Source organism: Mizuhopecten yessoensis, unplaced genomic scaffold, assembly GCF_002113885.1.
Source record: "Mizuhopecten yessoensis strain PY_sf001 unplaced genomic scaffold, ASM211388v2 scaffold2091, whole genome shotgun sequence".
NCBI lineage: Eukaryota > Metazoa > Mollusca > Bivalvia > Pectinida > Pectinidae > Mizuhopecten > Mizuhopecten yessoensis.
The window spans coordinates 383,996-407,432 of NW_018404373.1; the positions used below are offsets into that span (position 1 = coordinate 383,996).

General features: G+C 36.7%; 1 protein-coding gene across 6 annotated transcripts; it reads right to left on the minus strand.

Annotated features, from left to right (window-relative positions):
• Positions 1–459: 459 nt before the first annotated feature.
• LOC110445149 (syntaxin-7-like) lies at positions 460–19,941 on the minus strand. Of its 6 annotated transcripts, none has more exons than XM_021489579.1 (11): positions 19,900–19,941; positions 16,310–16,507; positions 15,811–15,885; positions 13,931–14,000; positions 13,067–13,160; positions 11,505–11,648; positions 7,361–7,413; positions 6,088–6,178; positions 4,871–4,943; positions 3,974–4,056; positions 460–562 (listed from the first exon to the last, which is right to left on the minus strand). In XM_021489579.1, the coding sequence occupies exons 2-11, from the start codon at positions 16,374–16,376 to the stop codon at positions 461–463; spliced, it is 852 nt and encodes a 283-aa protein (XP_021345254.1). In that variant the 5' UTR covers positions 16,377–16,507; positions 19,900–19,941; the 3' UTR covers position 460. The 6 variants fall into 6 exon arrangements, with proteins under 6 accessions (XP_021345254.1, XP_021345257.1, XP_021345252.1 ...); XM_021489582.1 differs by having other exon boundaries at positions 15,811–15,882; positions 19,896–19,940; XM_021489577.1 differs by having other exon boundaries at positions 19,896–19,940.
• Positions 19,942–23,437: the final 3,496 nt, after the last annotated feature.

Here is a 23,437-nt window from a genome sequence, read left to right on the forward strand (position 1 = left end):
TCACAATATCTACTTCAGTCTCAATAGATAGACATGGTCACAATATCTACTTCAGTCTTAATAGATAGGCATGATCCCAATATCTACTTCAGGCTCAATAGATAGACATGATCACAATATCTACTTCAGTATCAATAGATAGACATAATCACAATATCTACTTCAGTCTCAATAGATATACATGATCACAATATCTACTTCAGTCTCAATATATAGACATGATCACAATATCTACTTCAGTCTGAATAGATAGGCATGATCACAATATCTACTTCAGTCTCAATAGATTGACATGATCACAATATCTACTTCAGTCTCAATAGATTGACATGATCACAATATCTACTTCAGTCTCAATAGATAGGCATGATTACAATATCTACTTCTGTCTCAATAGATAGTAAAGGAAGATATCACTGTGATGTAAGTTGTATTTACGATGTAAAGAAAAATACCTACCTCAATTTTTATTTGAAAGAGTGATACCGAGTATAATGCCTATTACTGCTAGAACTACGAGTAGAATTATTACACATATGCACTTTTTTCTTCTTGCTTTTCCCTGAAAATAAAGCAAGTGAAAAAGAATGGAAAATAAAAACACAATAATGCAAATAAATCAAAGTTTACAACATTAAGAAACACAACTACAAGAGGCCCAGTGGGCATGGATCGCTCATCTGGTATTAATCTCACACTTGTTATCTTAAAAGTGGACAAAAATACAGCTACCGGCCAGGCAGAATATCAGTGTTTGATTCATAAGAACCTATTAAAATATTTAAACATATGACGCCTGTGACCTTGAATGTCGAAAAAGGACTTTAGGTTGAACAGAGGTTATAGTCTTCCAACCCAGCATGCTTCTGGCAAAATATCATTACCCTGGACCTTTTGGTTATAAAAAACAAGTCATTTAAAGATTTAAACATAAATTGTCCATTGTGACCTTGAATATTTGCGAAGGTCATTCATTTCCACAAACTTGGTAGTCCTTCATCACATCATGCTACTGGCCAAATAGCATCATACTAGGCCTTCTGGTTATTCCGAAGAAGTTGTTTAAAGGTTTTAAAGATATTTGACCCCTGTGACCTAGAATATATGTCAAGGTCATTCATTTGAACAAACTTGGTAGCCCTTCATCCAATCATGTTACTGGCCAAATATCATTATCCTAGGCCTCTTAGTTATTCCGAAGAATTTGTTTAAAGATTTTTTTTAGATGCCGGACACCGGACGGATGATGGACAGACGGATAACGCACCACAGCCTTCGGACCAGGTGAGCTTAAAATCACACACAATATCAATTATGGTAGGGAGTCTCATCACTTCTCTACTATACAAACCTACCACAACTTATGATCAAATTATTAAGAAATATTTTTTTTTCTTTTTTTTCCTTATGTTAGTTTGCCTAAAAACATACAAAGAAAATCATTAATGCAGGGGCGTAGCAAACGGGTTTTCAATGTGTAAGCCCAATGATGAAGTGTGCTGCCGAAGGCAGCACCCCGAAGCGCGCAGCGCGAGGAGGGGGAGGGTATGTGAGGGGGTTTTCCTGGGGGATATCTTTAGGTATCCCCAGGAGAATTTTGTTTTCTAGAACACATGAGACGCGTTCTCCCTTGTTCTGGTGTCAGTTTTAATGGCCATTTTAAAGCAAGAAAATATTGTTTTCCCCTATTATTTTACAAATATTTTGCTTCTTTTTGGATACGTAGGGATTGGTACTCATCTTCGCCAATTCTATTATGGAGTTTGGTAACATTATTCCACGGAAAAGAAAAATCTAAAATCATGTGGATTTTGGGATAGTTGTTGTAAGAGTGTGACTTTTCTCCTCGCGACTGTGACTCCGGTTGCGCAGGGATATGAGACTAGTATCACAAACTAGCACTAGGAATAGTTTAACATTATGTACATATGAACCGATATACTGGTCAATGTGTAAAATATAAAGCCATGGTTTATGACCATTCCATATGTATTTTGTATTAATAAAGGGGATAAAAATCATAGGAACAGTTTATTTCACGGGGGGGGCGGCGGCTAGTGAGTACTATGTGTATACCAATAATTTGCATAGCTAGAGTTGCACTGACACGGTTACCATGTCAAATGATTGAAGCCAGGCTACCAACCATAGTGTTCCCTTTATATGTATTAAAGCGGTAAAAAAACTTAGAAACACTTTATTTCACGGGGAAAACTAGAGTTAGTGTTTGGGTACACCAATAATTAGCAAGACTAGAGTTTCACTGGCGCGATTACCATGCCGAATGAATATGCTACCCTCAGTTCTACATTTGTTAGAGACTTTGATTGCAACAAAGCATTTTAGTTGGCGGTCTTTATATCAGATACAAAACATCTGTCATTGCTTTTTAATATTTTATATCATATAGTCTATGTTGCGTTTATATTTTTTTTATTTTGTCAAAAATGATGTGTAAGCCCGGGCTTTTTTGCTACATAGGTTGTTACGCGCCTGTAATGGTTGCAAGCCTTTCAAGAAAGATAGAATTAATCCAAATTATGCCCTGTAATCTTGCAAAAAAAGTATCAACATAAGAAATATCCTCACTGGTGCAACGAATAGTTCATGCCTTATAATAAAACAGTATGTGGATCAAATATCTGTGGCAGAGATGTCTTTATGAAAAAGGATATTTTAATCAATCCATCTATTTTGGAACTCTTCATTATTGGAGATAATGGAAGCACTGGGACTCTCTAAATGAACTAAAATAAACTATAAACCAACACATAGATAAATCCTCCCGGAACATTTTTTCATAAATTCATGCTAACACATGTACACTGACAACAACAAAATACACATCATAATTCAGTCTTCACAAACAATTGTTGCAAATGTGGGGAGGAAAACTCAACAACATAAGCAGTGTATTTTGAGAGGGTTTTCACAGGTAATAAAATTGGGGGTAGTAGGAACTTTTATGTAACTTCATCACAAATCAAAAGAAACTTCTAGAAGAAACTAGATTAACTCTTTTTGTACCGGATTATTTAACAAAATGGTGGATTATCAATGTATTTTTTAAGCAAGGTGTAACTGCTGCAAGAAATAAACCAGTAACGTGAACCAATGTCGTTATTGTTTCATGTCCTTGTTCATAGACGTCTGTACTCGACAATGGGGACCAAGAAGCACATATTGTTGTTGTTGTTTGTACACGACAACGGTACGGAAAGAGTTTACAGAAAATTCATCTATGAAATGAGCAGTACACCTGCGTAATTGTACACTATGTGTTTGACTTAAGGATCCCCATGCCACTGCCAAAAACCCGTACCACTGCCAAAAACTGTTACAAAGTATTAGACTGTATTTTTAAGCATGACTAAGACCTTGCTTAATCATTTCTGTAAAGAAAAACATACCTTGCAAGACATTTATGAAAATAATAAAGACGAAATAATATACAATCAAGAGTGTTTGAAGTGTAAAAAAATCAGCAGGGCTAGACTATATATAACATGAGGGGTTTTCCAAAATCGGGAGATTTCCCAATTTTGACAAATACGGTCTGGAGGTGGGAGAGGGGGTTAAAAATCGGGAGGCTCCCGCCTAAATTGGGAGGGTCGGCAAGTATGGCTAGACTAGGATTCAAACCCTTGACTTTAAATTTCAATACTATTGCTGTAACGGAAGTTAAGGGGAGGTTACTATGTATAGGAAAAATGGCAGTGCAGTGGGTCAGGGATCCTTTATATGTGTGTTATATCACATGACTTGTCTAAGCGCCTCACACAACATACATGGAGTTAATTCTGGAGACCTTCTATAACTAATCACTTTAGATATTTTCAGAAATGTAAGGAAGGTTTCCATAAGAGGATTTTCATCACAAATTAAAATCATCAAAACACTTAACATAATCATCACTAAAAACCACAAAACCGTGCACATTAAGGACGGGAACTTGGCTAGGAAGAAAGCATACCTGGTAATCTCTGGCTTTTGACAACTGTTGTGTTCCCTCCTCGACCCTGATCTGGGCACTCTCCACATTAGCCTCTATACTGTCTGAAAGCCACAACAACAAAGATACAGAATAGCCGTGAAAATAGTCTGTACACAGTACAGTTGCTAATATTAACGAGTTTTAATTTCATGAATTTCATGAATGCGTTAAAATTTGTGAAATTAAAACCTTCCTGTATATTTTGAGATCGTCGCCATCACACGGAACTCTTCATCTTGTTGTGCTTTATAAACATCAAATATACACACCGTGTTTAAGCTGCATACCTGCTCCTTGTTAGTAGTAACAAACACTTGGAACTCTTTACTAGGTGTTCCAAAATAGACTTACAGAAATTGTGATTCACGAAAAATTAAACCCCTACAAATAACTTCTGCACACAAAACCGCGAAAAATTTAAACCCCGCAAAATTTACAACTATACAGGTAGTACCTGTAATGAAATACATATAGAATAGCAGTGAAAATAGTCAGTATAGTACTGGTAATTAAATACACCATTTAAAGCTACACATTTCCAATTATCTGGTGGTTAACCATAGTTTACCGACAATTCCAATAAAGATATCACAGTGTGAATATTCTGTCCTTGCGTATTGCAGAGTTATCTGCTCTTGTTAGCAGGTATTGAGTGTTACGTCATTGGTTTGTGAGAATAACGCCATCAAATTTTGAGAAAACGACGTAATTTTCCCACACAAACCAATGACGTAACAATCAATACCTGCTCACAGGAGAAGATAACTCTGTAATACGCAATGATGGAATCTACTCCAAAGCAACAGTTTCTGTCAACTACTGGTAGCAGAAGTTATCTTTGTTTTCAATATATTTGACATTATCTGACAATCTTACCTAGCATTTCTCCTTGTTCATGTACGAGCATACCAAGATCTTTGAAAATCTGGTTAACGTCTACAATATCTCTCTGAAAATGAAATATTCAAATTGTAGGTTTCCAGTGTTTAAAATATGTGTAAAACCAGTTTCTCCAAATTAACAAATAGTCAGATAAAAGCAATTTTTTCAGACCTGTACCTTACTTTATATTCAGTCTATTACACTAACAGGGTTTGGTATTAATTACATAAACCTGTGATTTTCCTGAATTAATGGGATAGTGAGTTCTTGCCAGTGGCAGATGAAACACTATTTTAATTCAAGAGTTGATCTGCATAATTATAACAAGTGCAACTGCAGAAATGATGGAAGAGAAAGAAAACCGACTTAAGGATAAATTTGATTGATATCAAATTTACTGAAACTGTGGAAATAACATTATACAGTATTTCAATTTTGTGGTATCAAACTTTTTTTGTGTGTTCAGTTTTTTAGCTAGAAGGTAATTGTAAGTGTTAGGTAAATAAAATATCATCATTAATTCAACACCAGATCTTGGTATCAAAAAGACACCAGATTCCTCAAGAAGAAGGATGAAAGGAAATCTTGTTAGTCTTGTAATTGTATAGTCACAATACAAAACACAATATTGGACAGAACAATACCACACGGGGTGAGGGACTTCTGGTCTCTCTTCAATAACAAGAAGCCCACGCCTTTTATGTTGTAGTGTCTATGTACATGTATGAGGTTAAGTAAAAATTTACAGATATACCAAGCACACTGACCCCGATACAGATAAGCCTGATAATGTCACAGATATACCAAGCACACTGACCCCGATTCAGATAAGCCTGGTAATGTGTCAGATATACCAAGCACACTGACCCCGATACAGATAAGCCTGGTAATGTCACAGATATACCAAGCACACTGACCCCAATACAGATAAGCCTGGTAATGTCACAGATATACCAAGCACACTGACCCCGATACAGATAAGCCTGATAATGTCACAGATACACCAAGTACACTGACCCCAATACAGATAAGCCTGATAATGTCACAGATACACCAAGCACACTGACCCCAATACAGATAAGCCCGATAATGTCATAGATACACCAAGTACACTGACCCCAATACAGATAAGCCTGATAATGTCACAGATACACCAAGCACACTGACCCCAATACAGATAAGCCTGGTAATGTCACAGAACAGAACTTTACCTCTAATTTTTTAATGGAATCTTCACGTTCCTGCAACATTTCCAGATCAACATCTTCTTCTGTTTGTAAAATTTGACGTGTCTGGGAAAATCTGGAAAAATCATGAATTCAATGTTTCACTACAGCTTCTGTATCAATTGACCTCTACATAACTTCAATATAGTGTAAATTAGATCAATCATATATATTTTGCAAACATTGTATGCAGTTTAAAAAAAAATTTCTATTACATGTCAACAACATGTATTAATATCACAAAATAGTACCCTTTTAATAAATACAAATTTAATTAATACATTAAACAGATATTATAATCCTATTTCATCTATGGCAAAAAACTTTTTTGATGTTTATTGAGATAAGGGAGAGAACTTTTCCCACACGATGTGGATTTACCTCCCTTATATCATTGGCTTGCACCAAAATGGAAAGATGATTTTTTGATAAGATTCATTAATGAAGTTCTTTACAAATAAATCTAGATGTTTCCACAACATCCTTTGACTAGGACATATTAAACAATTTGCTTCTTCAATTCCAAAATTCCATATATTTGCTTGTTATCATATTTACTGTGTAAATTACTGAATGTAACTTGTGTAATTGAGATTTTTCAATTGTTACAAGACAAGCAGATTAACAATGAGATGACATCAAAGTTGGGACCTCAGATTGACATCATAGACTTTAATAGTTGTCTCCCTACTATGGACAGACTCAATTTTTCATCCTCATTTTTTTTTATGTTTGAAATCAACATTTCTTTCTCAATTTCAATGTACCATTAAAGTTGGGCAAAGAAAAAAAGGTACTATTTTTTTTTCTATATTGACTAAAAATTCTTTGTTATGTATGATAAAAAGGACCTTTATTTGGCTTTCATTTCAAATGAGATTTAGTACACTCTTTTTGAAGTTTTCATTTCAACTTGGCAGAGCCTCACTAATCTGAAAACTGCATTATTTTGTTTCATAAATATCTAATGAACCAAAACTCAGTTAAAAGCCTTTATATATTGCATTTAGTTAAACAAATTGAGAGTAACTAGCTATAGGGAATCAAACTGTTTGGGGGACATTTACATAACCTCTTGTAATAGGATTTTTCAATATTTGCTTATGTACAAAGATATTTTTTTTTGACAATTTAAATTCTGGATAAGACAAAACTTGTTTAAACTCCAAATAGTTACATTAATAGATTGAGTTTAGCTTTGATACAATTTTGTTTATATGTTTTATGTGCAGGTATGGTTGAGTGACCCTTTACATACCCAGGGGTTGTCTGTTGTTCCTCTGGTCTAATGTCACTGAAGTCATTAAAGCCCTGCCAAAAAAAATATTATAATATAAATGATAATTTATGGAATGAAACCTCACTCTGACTACATATATACCACCCACTACCTAACTAACACTCTCTACTAACATGTCCGGTAGAACTGGAATGAGCCCTCCCTCTGACTATATATATACCACCCACTACCTAACTAACACTCTCTACTCACATGTCCGGTGCAACTGGAATGAGCCCTCACTCTGACTACATATATACCACCCACTACCTAACTAACACTCTCTGCTCACATGTCCGGAAGAACTGGAATGAGCACTCACTCTGACTACATGTATACCACCCACTACATAACTAACACTCTCTTCTCACATGTCCGGTACAACTGGAATGAGCCCTCTCTCTGACTATATATATACCTCCCACTGCCTAACTAACACTCTATACTCACATGTCCGGTACAACTGGAATGAGCTCTCACTCTGACTACATGTATACCACCCACTACATAACTAACACTCTCTACACACATGTCCGGTGCAACTGGAATGAGCCCTCCCTCTGACTATATATATACCACCCACTCCCTAACTAACACTCTATACTCACATGTCCGGAATAACTGGAATGAGCCCTGACTCTGACTACATATGTACCACCCACTACCTACCTAACACTCTCTACTAAAATGTCCGGTAGAACTGGATTGTGCCCTCACTCTGACTATATATATACCACCCACTGCCTAACTAACACTCTCTTCTCACATGTCCGGTACAACTGGAATGAGCTCTCACTCTGACTACATGTATACCACCCACTACCTAACTAACACTCTCTACTCACATGTCCGGTTGAACTGGAATGAGCCCTGGCTCTGACTACATATATACCACCCACTACCTAACTAACACTCTCTACTCACATGTCCGGTTGAACTGGAATGAGCCCTGACTCTGACTACATATATACCACCGACTACCTAACTAACACTCTCTACTCACATGTCCGGTAGAACTGGAATGAGCCCTGGCTCTGACTACATATATACCACCCACTATCTAACTAACACTCTCTACTCACATGTCCGGTAGAACTGGAATGAGCCCTCACTCTGGCTACATATATACCACCCACTACCTAACTAACACTCTCTACTCACATGTCCGGTAGAACTGGAATGAGCCCTCACTCTGACTACATATATACCACCCACTACCTAACTAACACTCTCTACTCACATGTCCGGTAGAACTGGAATGAGCCCTCACTCTGACTACATATATACCACCCACTACCTAACTAACACTCTCTACTCACATGTCCGGTAGAACTGGAATGAGCCCTCACTCTGACTACATATATACCACCCACTACCTAACTAACACTATCTACTCACATGTCTGGTAGAACTGGAATGAACCCTCACTCTGACTACATATATACCACCCACTACCTAACTAACACTTTCTACTCACATGTCTGGTAGAACTGGAATGAGCCCTCACTCTGACTATATATATACCGCCCACTTCCTAACTAACACTCTCTACTCACATGTCTGGTAGAACTGGAATGAGCCCTCACTCTGCCTACATATATACCACCCACTACCTAACTAACACTACCTACTCACATGTCTGGTAGAACTGGAATGAGCCCTCACTCTGGCTACATATATCCCACCCACTACCTAACTAACACTATCTACTCACATGTCCGGTAGAACTGGAGTGAGCCCTGGCTCTTGCTACACTAGCTTTTTCCTTCTCTGCAGCAGATCGTTGAACAGTTTGGAAGTTTTTCAGAACATTACTGAATTCGTCTGTAAGTCTGTCTTTCTGCATTCTCCATTTGCTCTATAAAATAAAACAACAAGTGTTCTGTTACATGTATGTGTTAGAGATAAAAGATATCTCATTATTATAATACAGCACAACTAAAAGAGAGAAAAGCTGAGTATTGTTTACACACAAACACACAAGAACAGGAACATTTCAAATCACAGGCCCTTTTAGAGCACATTGATTACACTGAAAACCATGCTTTTCTCCATATAGCCCATATATATAGCTGGCACATCTGAAATGTAACAGGGGAATATGCCAGACCCCAAGGCCAATCCTTGTAGCATAGCTATATTAGATTTTTCATGCCCAGCAATTTTATGTATGGTTATGGGGTGGGTAGAACTGGAATGAGCCCTCACTCTGGCTACCTATATACCACCCACTACCTAACTAACACTACCTACTCACATGTCTGGTAGAACTGGAATGAGCCCTCACTCTGACTCCATATATACCACCCACTACCTAACTAACCCTCTCTACTCACATGTCCGGTAGAACTGAAATGAGCCCTCACTCTGACTACATATATCCCACCCACTACCTAACTAACACTATCTACTCACACGTCTGGTAGAACTGGAATGAACCCTCATTCTGACTACATATATACCACCCACTACCTAAAATCTACCTAGCTAACACTCTCTACTCACATATCCGGTAGAACTGGAATGAGCCCTCACACTGACTACATACATACCACCCACTACCTAACTAACACTCTTTACTCACATGTCCGGTAGAACTGGAATGAGTCCTCACTCTGACTACATATATACCACCACTACCTAGCTAACACTCTCTACTCACATGTCGGGTAGAGCTGGAATGAGCCCTCACACTGACTACATATATCCCACCCACTACCTAGCTAACACTCTCTCCTCACATGTCCGGTAGAACTGGAATGAGTCCTCACTCTGACTACATATATACCACCACTACCTAGCTAACACTCTCTACTCACATGTCGGGTAGAGCTGGAATGAGCCCTCACACTGACTACATACATACCACCCACTACCTAACTAACACTCTTTACTCACATGTCCGGTAGAACTGGAATGAGCCCCCACTCTGACTACATATATACCACCCACTCCCTAACTAACACTATCTACTCACATGTCTGGTAGACCTGGAATGAACCCTCACTCTGACTACATATATACCACCCCCTACCTAGCTAACACTCTCTACTCACATGTGACTACATATATACCACCCACTACCTAGCTAACACGCTCTACTCACATGTCCGGTAGAGCTGGAATTAGCCCTCACTCTGACTACATATATACCTCCCACTACCTAACTAACACTCTCTACTCATATGTCCGGTGCAACTGGAATGAGCCCTCACTCTGACTATATATATACCACCCACTACCTAACTAACACTATCTACTCACATGTCTGGTAGAACTGGAATGAGCCCTCACTCTGGCTACATATATACCACCCACTACCTAACTAACACTATCTACTCACATGTCTGTTAGAACTGGAATGAACCCTCACTCTGACTACATATATCCCACCCACTACCTAACTAACACTATCTACTCACATGTCCGGTAGAACTGGAGGGAGCCCTGGCTCTTGCTACACTAGCTTTTTCCTTCTCTGCAGCAGATCGTTGAACAGTTTGGAAGTTTTTCAGAACATTACTGAATTCGTCTGTAAGTCTGTCTTTCTGCATTCTCCATTTGCTCTATAAAATAAAACAACAAGTGTTCTGTTACATGTATGTGTTAGAGATAAAAGATATCTCATTATTATAATACAGCACAACTAAAAGAGAGAAAAGCTGAGTATTGTTTACACACAAACACACAAGAACAGGAACATTTCAAATCACAGGCCCTTTTAGAGCACATTGATTACACTGAAAACCATGCTTTTCTCCATATAGCCCATATATATAGCTGGCACATCTGAAATGTAACAAGGGAATATGCCAGACCCCAAGGCCAATCCTTGTAGCATAGCTATATTAGATTTTTCATGCCCAGCAATTTTATGTATGGTTATGGGGTGGGTAGAACTGGAATGAGCCCTCACTCTGGCTACAAATATACCACCCACTACCTAACTAACCCTCTCTACTCACATGTCCGGTAGAACTGGAATGCGCCCTCACTCTGACTACATATATCCCACCCACTACCTAGCTAACACTCTCTACTCACATGTCCGGTAGAGCTGGAATGAGCCCTCACACTGACTACATATATACCACCCACTACCTAACTAACACTCTCTACTCACATGTCCGGTAGAACTGGAGTGAGCCCTGGCTCTTGCTACACTAGCTTTTTCCTTCTCTGCAGCAGATCGTTGAACAGTTTGGAAGTTTTTCAGAACATTACTGAATTCGTCTGTAAGTCTGTCTTTCTGCATTCTCCATTTGCTCTATAAAATAAAACAACAAGTGTTCTGTTACATGTATGTGTTAGAGATAAAAGATATCTCATTATTATAATACAGCACAACTAAAAGAGAGAAAAGCTGAGTATTGTTTACACACAAACACACAAGAACAGGAACATTTCAAATCACAGGCACTTTTAGAGCACATTGATTACACTGAAAACCATGCTTTTCTCCATATAGCCCATATATATAGCTGGCACATCTGAAATGTAACAAGGGAATATGCCAGACCCCAAGGCCAATCCTTGTAGCATAGCTATATTAGATTTTTCATGCCCAGCAATTTTATGTATGGTTATGGGGTGGGGATCTCAACTGTTTCCAAGCTTTGACTCAGAAACTAGGTCCCTAGAGTTGTGTCCAGACCCCAGGATCGATTCTAATATCGTGACTGCATTTGTCTCTTTTTGCCAAGCATTTGTATATATAGTTTTGGGGTGGGGATCTCAACCGTTTCAAAGTTATGACCCAGGGGCCAAGTCTGCAAGGGTGGGGCAGACCCTGGGATCAATTCTAATATCATGACTGCATTCGTCTCTTTATGCCCAACAACTGTATATACAGTTTTGGGGTGGGGATATTAACCATTTCAAAGTTATGACCCAGGGGTTATGTCTCCAAGGGTGGGGCCAGACCCTAGGGACATACTGGAAGCAAATGTGCATTCTTCTCTTTATACTCAGCAATTGTATATATGGCTATATGGTGGGGATCTCAACCATTTCCAAGCAATAAACTATTTCTGGCCCCACCCTTTAGCCCGGGGGGTCAGCCCCACCATTTGTACAATTTTGAATCCCTGCCTCCCATGAATACTTCCGACCAAATATGATCAATATCCATGGCATAGTTCTGCAGAAGAAGTTTTATAGCAATATAACCAAATTGCCCCCTTTTGGCCCCGCCCCTCAGCCCCCTGGGGGGTCAGCCCCACCATTTGTACAATTTTTAATCCCCACCACCTAGGGATGCTTCCAGTCAAATTTAGTTTAATTCCAACCAGTGGTTAAGAAGAAGAAGGCGTTTAAAGAAATTGTTGACGTACGGACGGACGGACGACGGACCCCACGGTATGGCATAAGCTCACCTTGGTCCTTCGGACCAGGTGAGCTAATAATGGACACTAGAGATGGCACAACTGAATTAGGTATTGGACACTACATGTACATGTCTTGCCCCTATTAGGGGAAAACAGATTTGTTCATATTAGATTCTTACGTATTTAGCCGAACTGGACTGGGTCGATTGTCGACCAGGCAGCTCAATTGGTTAGAGTGTCCGTCTAAAGTTCAGTGAGTCCCGGGTTTCGAACCCCAGTCTAGTCGTTTCATTTCTCTTTCTCCTGTTACACATACACTGGAAGTGTACAAAAATCAATACAAAGTTTGAAAATGTACCTGTTCTGATGCTGGCATGGGAAGATGGGCCAGTTCCTTGAGATCATGATTTGTATCTTTAGCCAGCTGGTTGGTGTAGGCCTGTGCCTGGTGCCTGAGAAAAACATCAACAGTTTATTTTATAATTAGTAGCAATATATTTTTAAATATATGTTACTATCATCAATTTGAAGGATAAACCAATGTCACCTGAATTCTATCTTGTGATATCCCTATACATTGTACCAAGAAAACTGGCTACCGAGAGTTAGGGTACTTATAAAGTTTTTAGTTCACTGTCACCAAGACCTTGAAGGAACTGGTGGAGAGAAATATACACCCAACTGATTAATTTTGGTCAAAATCCAAAGAATTGCCTTTGCATTTGATTACAAAGGAAATATTTAGGGCAGGCAATTTCTCATTTAAGCACCTGGACTACTTTAACATGTATAAGCAGCGGGACTATTTTCAGTCAAGACAAGTAGTAAAACTCCACAAGATACCCCGGCCCTTCTTCTTTAAATTTTCCAAAATTAATTATAGAAAGACTGAATAGGCCTTTATTATCAAACTTTCATCAGTACAGGGGCCAAGTAATATATACAATCCAATTTACAGAATAATACTCTTGACAATTTGCTATTTTTTGCAGAATATTAGAGATAGATGCAGTGGGTAAAGTTTCAGATTTGACACCCATAGTATCTACGAGTACAGCACAAAATAGAAACCATTTCCTATATATACCAGCTTGCATACAACATACTATGGTAGTTTCAGGTACTCAAATTTAATGAGCTTCAAACAAGGACATACATCTGTTTAACGTCTTTCTGAAAACTTGTTTTCCACAGGTAACAAGTTTTTAAATTGGTTACTTACATTTGCTCTCGAAGCTGTTCATTGTCTTGACTGGTTCCGATCTGGTTGACAGATCTTTGCATTTGTGCCACTGTTTAAAAGATAAATAGAACATTTTGTATTTAACTATCTATGATTACAATTCTTGTTACCGCTGTAAACATTAGAAACTGTGAACAATGGTTACTATAATACTTATGGCAGAATATGTTTATTTTTTGGTGATTTTTTTGCTCAGTTTTACTGCTGATTACAGCCTGTTTCCCCTTACTAAAAAGTGCCCTATTTTCCCAAAATAACCAAAAACTGAGGAAAATTTCAATACAAATGATGCTATGTTTTCCCAATTCATAAAGGAACCGGCTGTTGGAAAACTTAGGTTACAAAAACCCTTAAATTTGCCATTGGTGAAGAGGTCCTCTTCAAAGTATTATCATTAAAGATATAGCTATTGTTCTACATGTAAATATTACCAGAAGTGTTAGTACAAAAGAAACTACTAGAAACAGAAAAATGATTTTGGCAGAGACATGATGTCATTTCTGGTTTATTTTTTAAAATGTTAATAATATTAGCAATGTCTTGTTCTTTGAGTAAACAGCCTTAACTGAATATTGTTTGAAACATTTGAATTGATTCACAGATTCATAACTATTTTTATGTGTAGACACTTTCTCTCATCTCCACAAAACAATCACAATAATTATAGTATATGCAAAGATCCATTGAACAGTTTTAGTTGGCATTTATAGTCAATACAAAATTGATTAGTGTACAAATTAACAGTATTTTGTGTTGAATATTTATGTTTGCATGAGGAATTCATTTGTATTAATTCTTTCAACACTGTAGACCATAATGGACTCATCCAGATCAATTTATGGTAGAGGTTATATAATTATTAGAGTTACATAGGGGTGAAAGGGTTAACGCCAACTCAATTCAAGCCTTCACGTGACTCTGCATAAACTGGCTAGATATTTTGGTCCAAGTCCTATCTAGTTTAGACAGGTTTCATCACCTCTACATCAACATTACACTTAAATCATATTTATAGTAACATTATACAATATATACATTAGCTGTATAATTACAATGTAGTGAGATTTTCTTTACATCAACATTACACTTATACCATATTTATAGTAACATTACGGTATATACATTAGCTGTACAATTACCATGTTGTGAGATTTTCTTTACATCAACATTACACTTATACCATATTTATAGTAACATTACGGTATATATATTAGCTGTATAATTACCATGTTGTGAGATTCTCTCTACATCAACATTACACTTACATCATATTTATAGTAAAATTATACGATATATATATATTAGCTGTATAATTACCATGTTGTGAGATTTTCTCTACATCAACATTACACTTACATCATATTTATAGTAACATTATACGATATATATATATTAGCTGTATAATTACCATGTTGTGAGATTTTCTCTACATCAATATTACACCTACATCATATTTATAGTAACATTACGGTATATATATTAGCTGTATAATTACCATGTTGTGAGATTTTCTCTACATCAACATTACACCTACATCATATTTATAGTAACATTATACAATATATATATTAGCTGTATAATTACAATGTAGTGAGATTTTCTTTACATCAACATTACACTTATATCATATTTATAGTAACATTACGGTATATATATTAGCTGTATAATTATATATATAATTACCATGTTGTGAGATTTTCTCTACATCAACATTACACCTACATCATATTTATAGTAACATTACGATATATATATATTAGCTGTATAATTTCCATGTTGTGAGATTTTCTTTACATCAACATTACACTTATACCATATTTATAGTAACATTACGGTATATATATTAGCTGTATAATTACCATGTTGTGAGATTTTCTGTATGTTTCCACTGATACTATTTACTAATCTGTTAAACTCGCTGCTACCACCGGCTGCTGGAATGGAATTTGAAAAGTTCATATAATATACAATGTATTCATCTTATCAAAGATTAGTTGTGAAATATTTATAGATACTATCTATAAATGTTTTACAATTATATTCTTTGACAGGATCTGTACAAGACATTCCTTAGCACAATTAGTATTATTTAATGAGCCAATCAGTTACAGTCATGGACATTTACAGTGTTTTTTAAAATAGACAAAAATCGTATATGATTTGTTATCAAGTTCAGACAATTCAACCTGTACAGGAATAATGATACCAGTTACATGTTTTTCCTTTTTTTTTTAATTAGCGTACGTATGATTCTTTCATTTACAAAATTTTAATTGTCTCCAAATAGTCATGTGATGTTAAGCTAGTCATAATGATATCATTATCAGTGAAGACACTTTACAAGATATGTTTACTTACTTGATCTATTTCCTGACTGATATGATGAAAAGCCGCCATCAAACTCCCCTCTTCCATATGACGCCATATTTTAAAGACAATCAGCTGTAATTTCTTCTCCTTATTTCAACAAATGTCAATGATATAATGTTTGATGTCACCAGTATTAAGGTTCCAGTTGCTGGTAAGTTTATATCCTTAGTATACTGCTTTCATAGCCTGTGAATCGAAAAAGAAAATGATAAATAAGGTTCACCCATGTGTTGAGCACATATACATTGTTATATATAATTTCAATACAATTGCCAAATCCGGGGCCTGTTTGCTTATGCGGACAAACTGGCCATGGTTTATGTATTTCTAATTGCAATATTTGAGAAATAAAGCCCGACGGACCTACAAATGTTAATACACGCCTTGATAATATATGCTAAGGCTGGCCAGAAAGCAACATCAAATCACATTGTCCATTCTTATTTCATAAAGGAACAACTGACAGGTCCAAACGTTTGTAACGTGATAAATAAAAGATGTCCTAGAAAGATTGGATCATACGATAGGTGTATTGTAGTAATCTTATCTATGGACTGATCATTGCTTTATATATATATAGCAAATATTATGTTTAAACTAATTTGATAATTGGCAGTCCTGACATTTAGATTCCTACATTTATCTGTTTAAATATCAGTATCAATGATAAGTTTTATGAGGAAACTTGAGGAAACCTCTGTAACATACTATAAAGCACATGGGCATGCATATATGGCACCATCCTCGATATTCCAAGGGTTACGCTCACTTTCGCTCTCTGCACCCATGGAATATGTCATAGCAAAATTGAAGGCATGCGGCTAGCTATTTGATTGCATGGTTTCAGGTAAAAAAAATCTGACCAATCGCTAAGCTGATGCCTGCTTTTGAAGATTACAGAGGAGCAACACCAAAGCGAGTCAATTTTACTGTTAGGCGACTGCGATGATCTGTTGATGTACATAAAAGGATCAAACTGGGCTTCACGTTTCATCCACAAGGTGGCGCACACTGAGCCTTTGATTTTGCCACGACATATAATATTCCAGGGGTGCAGAGAGCGAAAGTGAGCGTAACCCCTGGAGTATCGTGGATGGCATATATTACTACAAATATGTTATATAGTACTGCAGATTTGCAGATATTAGGGAGGGGATCTGTGCCACATCCCTGTACAAATATAAAAACATGTCAAATGTCATATTATGACGAAAGCATAAATTCATTAACTGAAGTGTTGCTTGTTGTTGAACTGCTTGTGTGCTTGCAATTGCCATGGCAACTATAACAGTGTATGGAATACGTACAGTAGCCAACATTTAATGTTTAATATAAATATATACTTACAGTTAGACTTGTAAAATTTAAACAATTATCAAAAGAAACCATATAGATGTATTAAAGTATAACTTCACAAAAAGTTAGTATACAAATATGATAATATTTAACAATTGCCAAAACTGCTAGAGCAACGGAGGGTGTTATCGACAGGGGGGTATTATCGACCCCCGGTTCTATTCATCTCGTTTTGGATCGATTACAAACCGTTTTTCAGACACTCGGTGTTTTTGATAGGTACACTTAACTTTTCGGAATCCCTCGGAACCGTTCCATTCATGACAACACCGGTTAAACAAATTTTCTGGACTTTTTTTTTCCAAAGAGAAGCATCGATCCTGTTTTTAGACCACCCTTACGGGCTCCGATAAGACATGTTTGGCATTTCGAATTTTGATAACATTTTTATCTGAAATATTTGTCACATAATGGTGTAATCCAACTTCACTCATGAAGCGTCTGCAACGTTTGTCAGCGTATTATCTACATCCGGGGTATTGTTAAGGTCGGAAATAGGGTTGTCGATAACTGCCGCAATTTGAGGATCGGAGGTAGTTATCGTCAGTATGTGAAAAAATACCAATTAATTTTTGTTTTATCCATTAAAAGCATATTTTTATGAATGACTTGTGCTTCAAAGTTGCCTGTATGATTTCAATATATATATATCGTGAATTGTGAAAGGTGAGACCATGTACCCGACAACAATAGTGTTGCTAAACTAAAATACTAAAAAATCCAAATTTCTCAATAAAATCCATATAGATAAGTCTTGTAAATATGCTCAATATAAACTGCAATTACAAATTATGAAAAATATCAATATTTGAAGACACTGCAGTCATAGAAAGACAGAATATAATATATATCGAAAAGTAATCAATTACATAGATCAAATGTTGATGAAAATTGTTCTGTTAGGCAGGAGGTATATAACTAATTATCTTGTGAACTTAAGAACCTAAAAACATTTCCACAATGATTATTTTAAGAAGATTCAATTATGTTTTCTTGAATTAAATTTCTGATCTCTATCATTGTAGGATAAAATGCATCATAATTCAAAATTTTTGGGCTGTTGGAATGCATCACTGGGGATCAAAATAATATGAAATTGGGGTGGGACACCATATTGAAAGGGAACCAGAAAATGTGTTTGATCAAAATGCTTTGACGGTGACTGTTTGCGCATGCGTGCAGAAAAGGGAGCGTGTTTGTTTACATTTATGACTTGACATATCACTTGACATGTTTATACCTTTTTTAAGCAATTGGACACAGTCGTCAGAACAAATGAATGTATTATGAGAGATTAATAATAGAAATAATTAACATTTTAATTTAGCTGTCGATAACTACCTCCACCTGTAGATAACTGCCCCTGTCATTAATGCCACCAAAACAATGATTTCTCCCGCGATTCGTCACATGTACGCTTATTGCAGATGATGAAATAGAGTACGTTTCCCGACTTCTTCGAAATGCCATCATAAAATAACTTACGCAAAACGGTAAACTGGAAAAACAAGTTTGACGCTTAGACTGTCGATAACTGCCTCCATTGCTCTAGTTGGTAGTCTTGTCACTTTTAACCATGTCACTTGCTCATTATAAATATAAATTTTCAATTTATCAACTTACAAGTTGATAGTTGAAAATTTATATTTATAATGAGCATTATATATCTATAATTTTTATGTCAGATTTAAACGAGAAATCCAACAAATGATAAAACAAACAACGTTACCTTTCCAGTTCCTGTCTCTTAGAATTACCTGAATCACCAAATCAGTTATAAATAGCAGATCAGGATCAGGTGATACCAGAAATCTATGTAAACATAGCTATTTTGGGAACTGTCATTGAAATTAAATGTCACCGTCACGTGTGTATAATAGTCGCTTCGTTTAACACTGCGATGGTGAGATATATCATTAATATACAGTATATATGTTATAATAACTTAAATAGTAGTTCACAATTCCCATGCATGCGGTCGAATCAAATACTATCTATATGATAGACAATATTTGAGAACATTTCGTCTGTTGCCTTTACATTTTTATCCGTTCTGATAGACATCACACAACGCTGCTAACATTATGACCGGCAAACTTGAATACATTCAAACGACTTAATATGTGTGATTAAATCCGACAGATAGGCTATACCTCACAAAACAATTAAAATAACTTAACATGTGTCATAAACCTGATTTTTTCACTTCCGTACACACCTACTTCATCTTGCTTCAGCCATTATCGAGTGACGTAAATCCAAGGGAGGTCACTCTTCGCAGGGAAAAAGCGCATTCGATTTGAATGTCTTTCTTTGATTATATATCTTACTTTTAACTAGATAATGTAACTGTACAATGAAGTTATTATTTCAAAACTCTAAATAGCATTTTCCTGATGCGAGCATTGCGTGTTTCTTTAACATTTTGTCCCTTTCAAGTTTCTAAATAATTATTGTGTGTTGTAAGCTTAGCCCAATCAATGGTGATTAAGAAAAACTCAGTGGACACAGATACGTATAGAGCCATTTACGTCTCTGGTGGACACAATCAAATTTGCTTTTTTTTTTTGGAAGTGTGGTGAGCCTTTGAGTTTCAAACCGTCATAGCATGACAAAAAAGTTTCCATCCTTACAAAATCATCACATTCGATAAAAAGAAATCCTCCATTCACAAGCACTAGTACTGAAAGCCAAATCCCGTTGCATTCATAGTGCTATGAATGCAATGTGACTGTCGTAGCTTTAAATACGGTTAGCATGCAATGGGAATGTAAAAATATTATGATATTCCACCCATCCCCACTCCGACCATATCTAATGACAGAAAACTGAAAATGTTGCATTTATGCTAAAGCGTACATGATTACCAACAGCAAAATTTGAATAAAACTCGAAAAATGACCATGAGAGTAACATATTACTACATTCAAGTTTCGTCCGTTAGAATACCCGTCCCTGCCCCTTGATAATCACGTACGCTAAGCATAAATGCAACATTTTTTCCTTTTCTATATTCTTTTAAGTCAGGGCCCGGACAATACATTTGACCTTTGACCTTAGGGTGATATTGATCTTTGGCCCATAGACCCTAAAGTGGTAGTCGACACACTGCCTTTCCATCCTACAAAAATCCCTAAATTCTATTGAATTATTTTTAGCGAGTAAGAAGTTATGGCCCGGACAATGAATTTGACAGTTGACCTCAGAGTGACCTTACCTTGGAAATACAGACCCAATAATTATAAGGACTCGCGATCGTGACACACAAACTTTCCACTCGACTGATCATGATTTCCATGACTTCTATTCAGCCATTCAGAAAGTTATGGCCCGGACAAATTTTTACATTTGACCTCCATGTGATATTGTCATACAGACTCAATAAGGGTATGTGACACACTGTCTTGCCGTCGTACACGAACCTTACCCCTTAAATTTCACTGTGTTATCTTATGGGCGGCAAAGCGGCAACTATATGCTCCCCGATTTTTCTGTGTGTAGATTTTACCTATTCGTTCACAGACGCAGGTTATTTCAATTACAGAACCACTCATATTTTTGTGCATTTGGTGGGGTATTAATTGCTCAAAACTTTGCCTTAATCATTATATCATTTCATCTATTCATCATTAAAATAAACCAATATACCGATATTTTCAATCCTGCCATACTAGTTAAATATGTGTAGCATCCGACGGAAAATAATTTTACATCATTGCTCAATGTGACGTCACAATAGCTCAACATTTTGTAATAATAGATTATTCTTGGTTTCTTCAGGAATAACAGTTATATTTCACTCGTAGGTTGAATATGTTTTGTTCAACGCACTTGTGAAAAAGATAAAAACATTGAACCCAACTCAAAACTGGTATTACAAAGAAACCAACGGCATAACAGTTATATTTCACTCGTAGGTTGAATATGTTTTGTTCAACGCACTTGTGAAAAAGATAAAAACATTGAACCCAACTCAAAACTGGTATTACAAAGAAACCAACGGCCTAACAGTTATATTTCACTCGTAGGTTGAATATGTTTTGTTCAACGCACTTGTGAAAAAGATAAAAACATTGAACCCAACTCAAAACTGGTATTACAAAGAAACCAACGGCCTAACAGTTATATTTCACTCGTAGGTTGAATATGTTTTGTTCAACGCACTTGTGAAAAAGATAAAAACATTGAACCCAACTCAAAACTGGTATTACAAAGAAACCAACGGCCTCCCGTATGTTTACATATGAGTGTGTGGAAAAGGGTTGAATAACGCTACCGCAAACAATTTTACCCACCCTTGTTTTACACAATGTATCGATTGTGTGTCGAAGCGTTAATTTAATTAGTATATAATTACACTAGGGTGTTTTGTGTGTACCTGGTCCCTATACACGAGACAGAGCGACATGAAATATGTATGAGGCTCGATGTTGATGTGATGGAGTTATTACCGTAACATAATGACTTGAGTTACACACAACATGTTTCAGTTACTACATTTTTTCCAATTCAATTAACATTTCATATGCTAAATCATATAATGGGTGTGTGTGCTTGTACATGAAATACATATATGTTTTTAATTAATTAATTTCATTTTTGTATTTCTAATATCCAGGAAAATTTGATTTTAATGAGAAAGAGATTCCAGCGTAAAATGTCTATCTAAAAATGTGATAAAATAGAACAATAGAGTACAGTCAACACATGTCTAATTGTTTCTAGGACGACATGTCTACCAAGCACGCAGTAAAAGATTGACTCGTCTATTTCGTCTGGTCTTATGGGCTCGGAGTTATTAGTTATAGCGTCACTTTTGTCACGGTTGATGGCACCAGAAAACTTCTCAGCGGTCATCGCTTAGCGGTCAGGTCGACGACAAGCGGTCATCGCTTAGCGGTCAGGTCGACGACAAGCGGTCATCGCTTAGAGGTCAGGTCGAATTAATCTTTTTAGTCTAATCCCATGGGGTCTGACTGTTGTTCTAATCCCATGGGTCTGAATGTTGTTCTAATCCCATTGGTCTGACTGTACTTTTGGTCTAATCCCATTGGTCTGACTGTTGGTGTTATCCAACTGGGCAGACTGTTGGTCTAATCTCATTGGTCTGGTATGTTGATCTAATCCCAATTGTCTGGTCTGTTGATCAAATCCCATTGGTCTGACTGTTGGTCTAATCCCATTGGTCTGACTGTTGGTCTTATCCCATTGGACTAACTGTTGGTCTAATCCCATTGGTCTGACTGTTGGTTTAATCCCATTGGTCTGACGGTTGGCCCTATCCCATTGGTCTGACTGTTGGTCCTATCCCATTGGTCTGACTGTTGGTCTAATCACATTTGTCTGGTCTGTTGGTCTTATTCCATTGGATATTCCGTGGTTTGATTTGCTCATTGGTACGGTCGCAAACTAGTTAACCTTAAAAAAATATCAGTCCCAGTCCCAGTCTCAGACTTTATCTACAGTTATGTTCAACAATGAACGCCGTGTTAGCTAAGTTAAGTAAGACGAAAGTGACCGGAAGTAGAACGCAAGAAGCGAACCGACGAAATCGAAACCCAAGCTCACAATTACCGGCGTTTCTATGTATGTGACTAGTACGTGTATCAAATGCACGCTTTGCACCAGTATGGTGTCCTCATTGGTATATATGTTTATTGCATCTTTACTTTATGGACAAAGAACAACGTTAGTCACAACCGGATTCCACACATTACCTCTATACATTAGTTCGAAATATCATAATCAGTATAAAGGAGA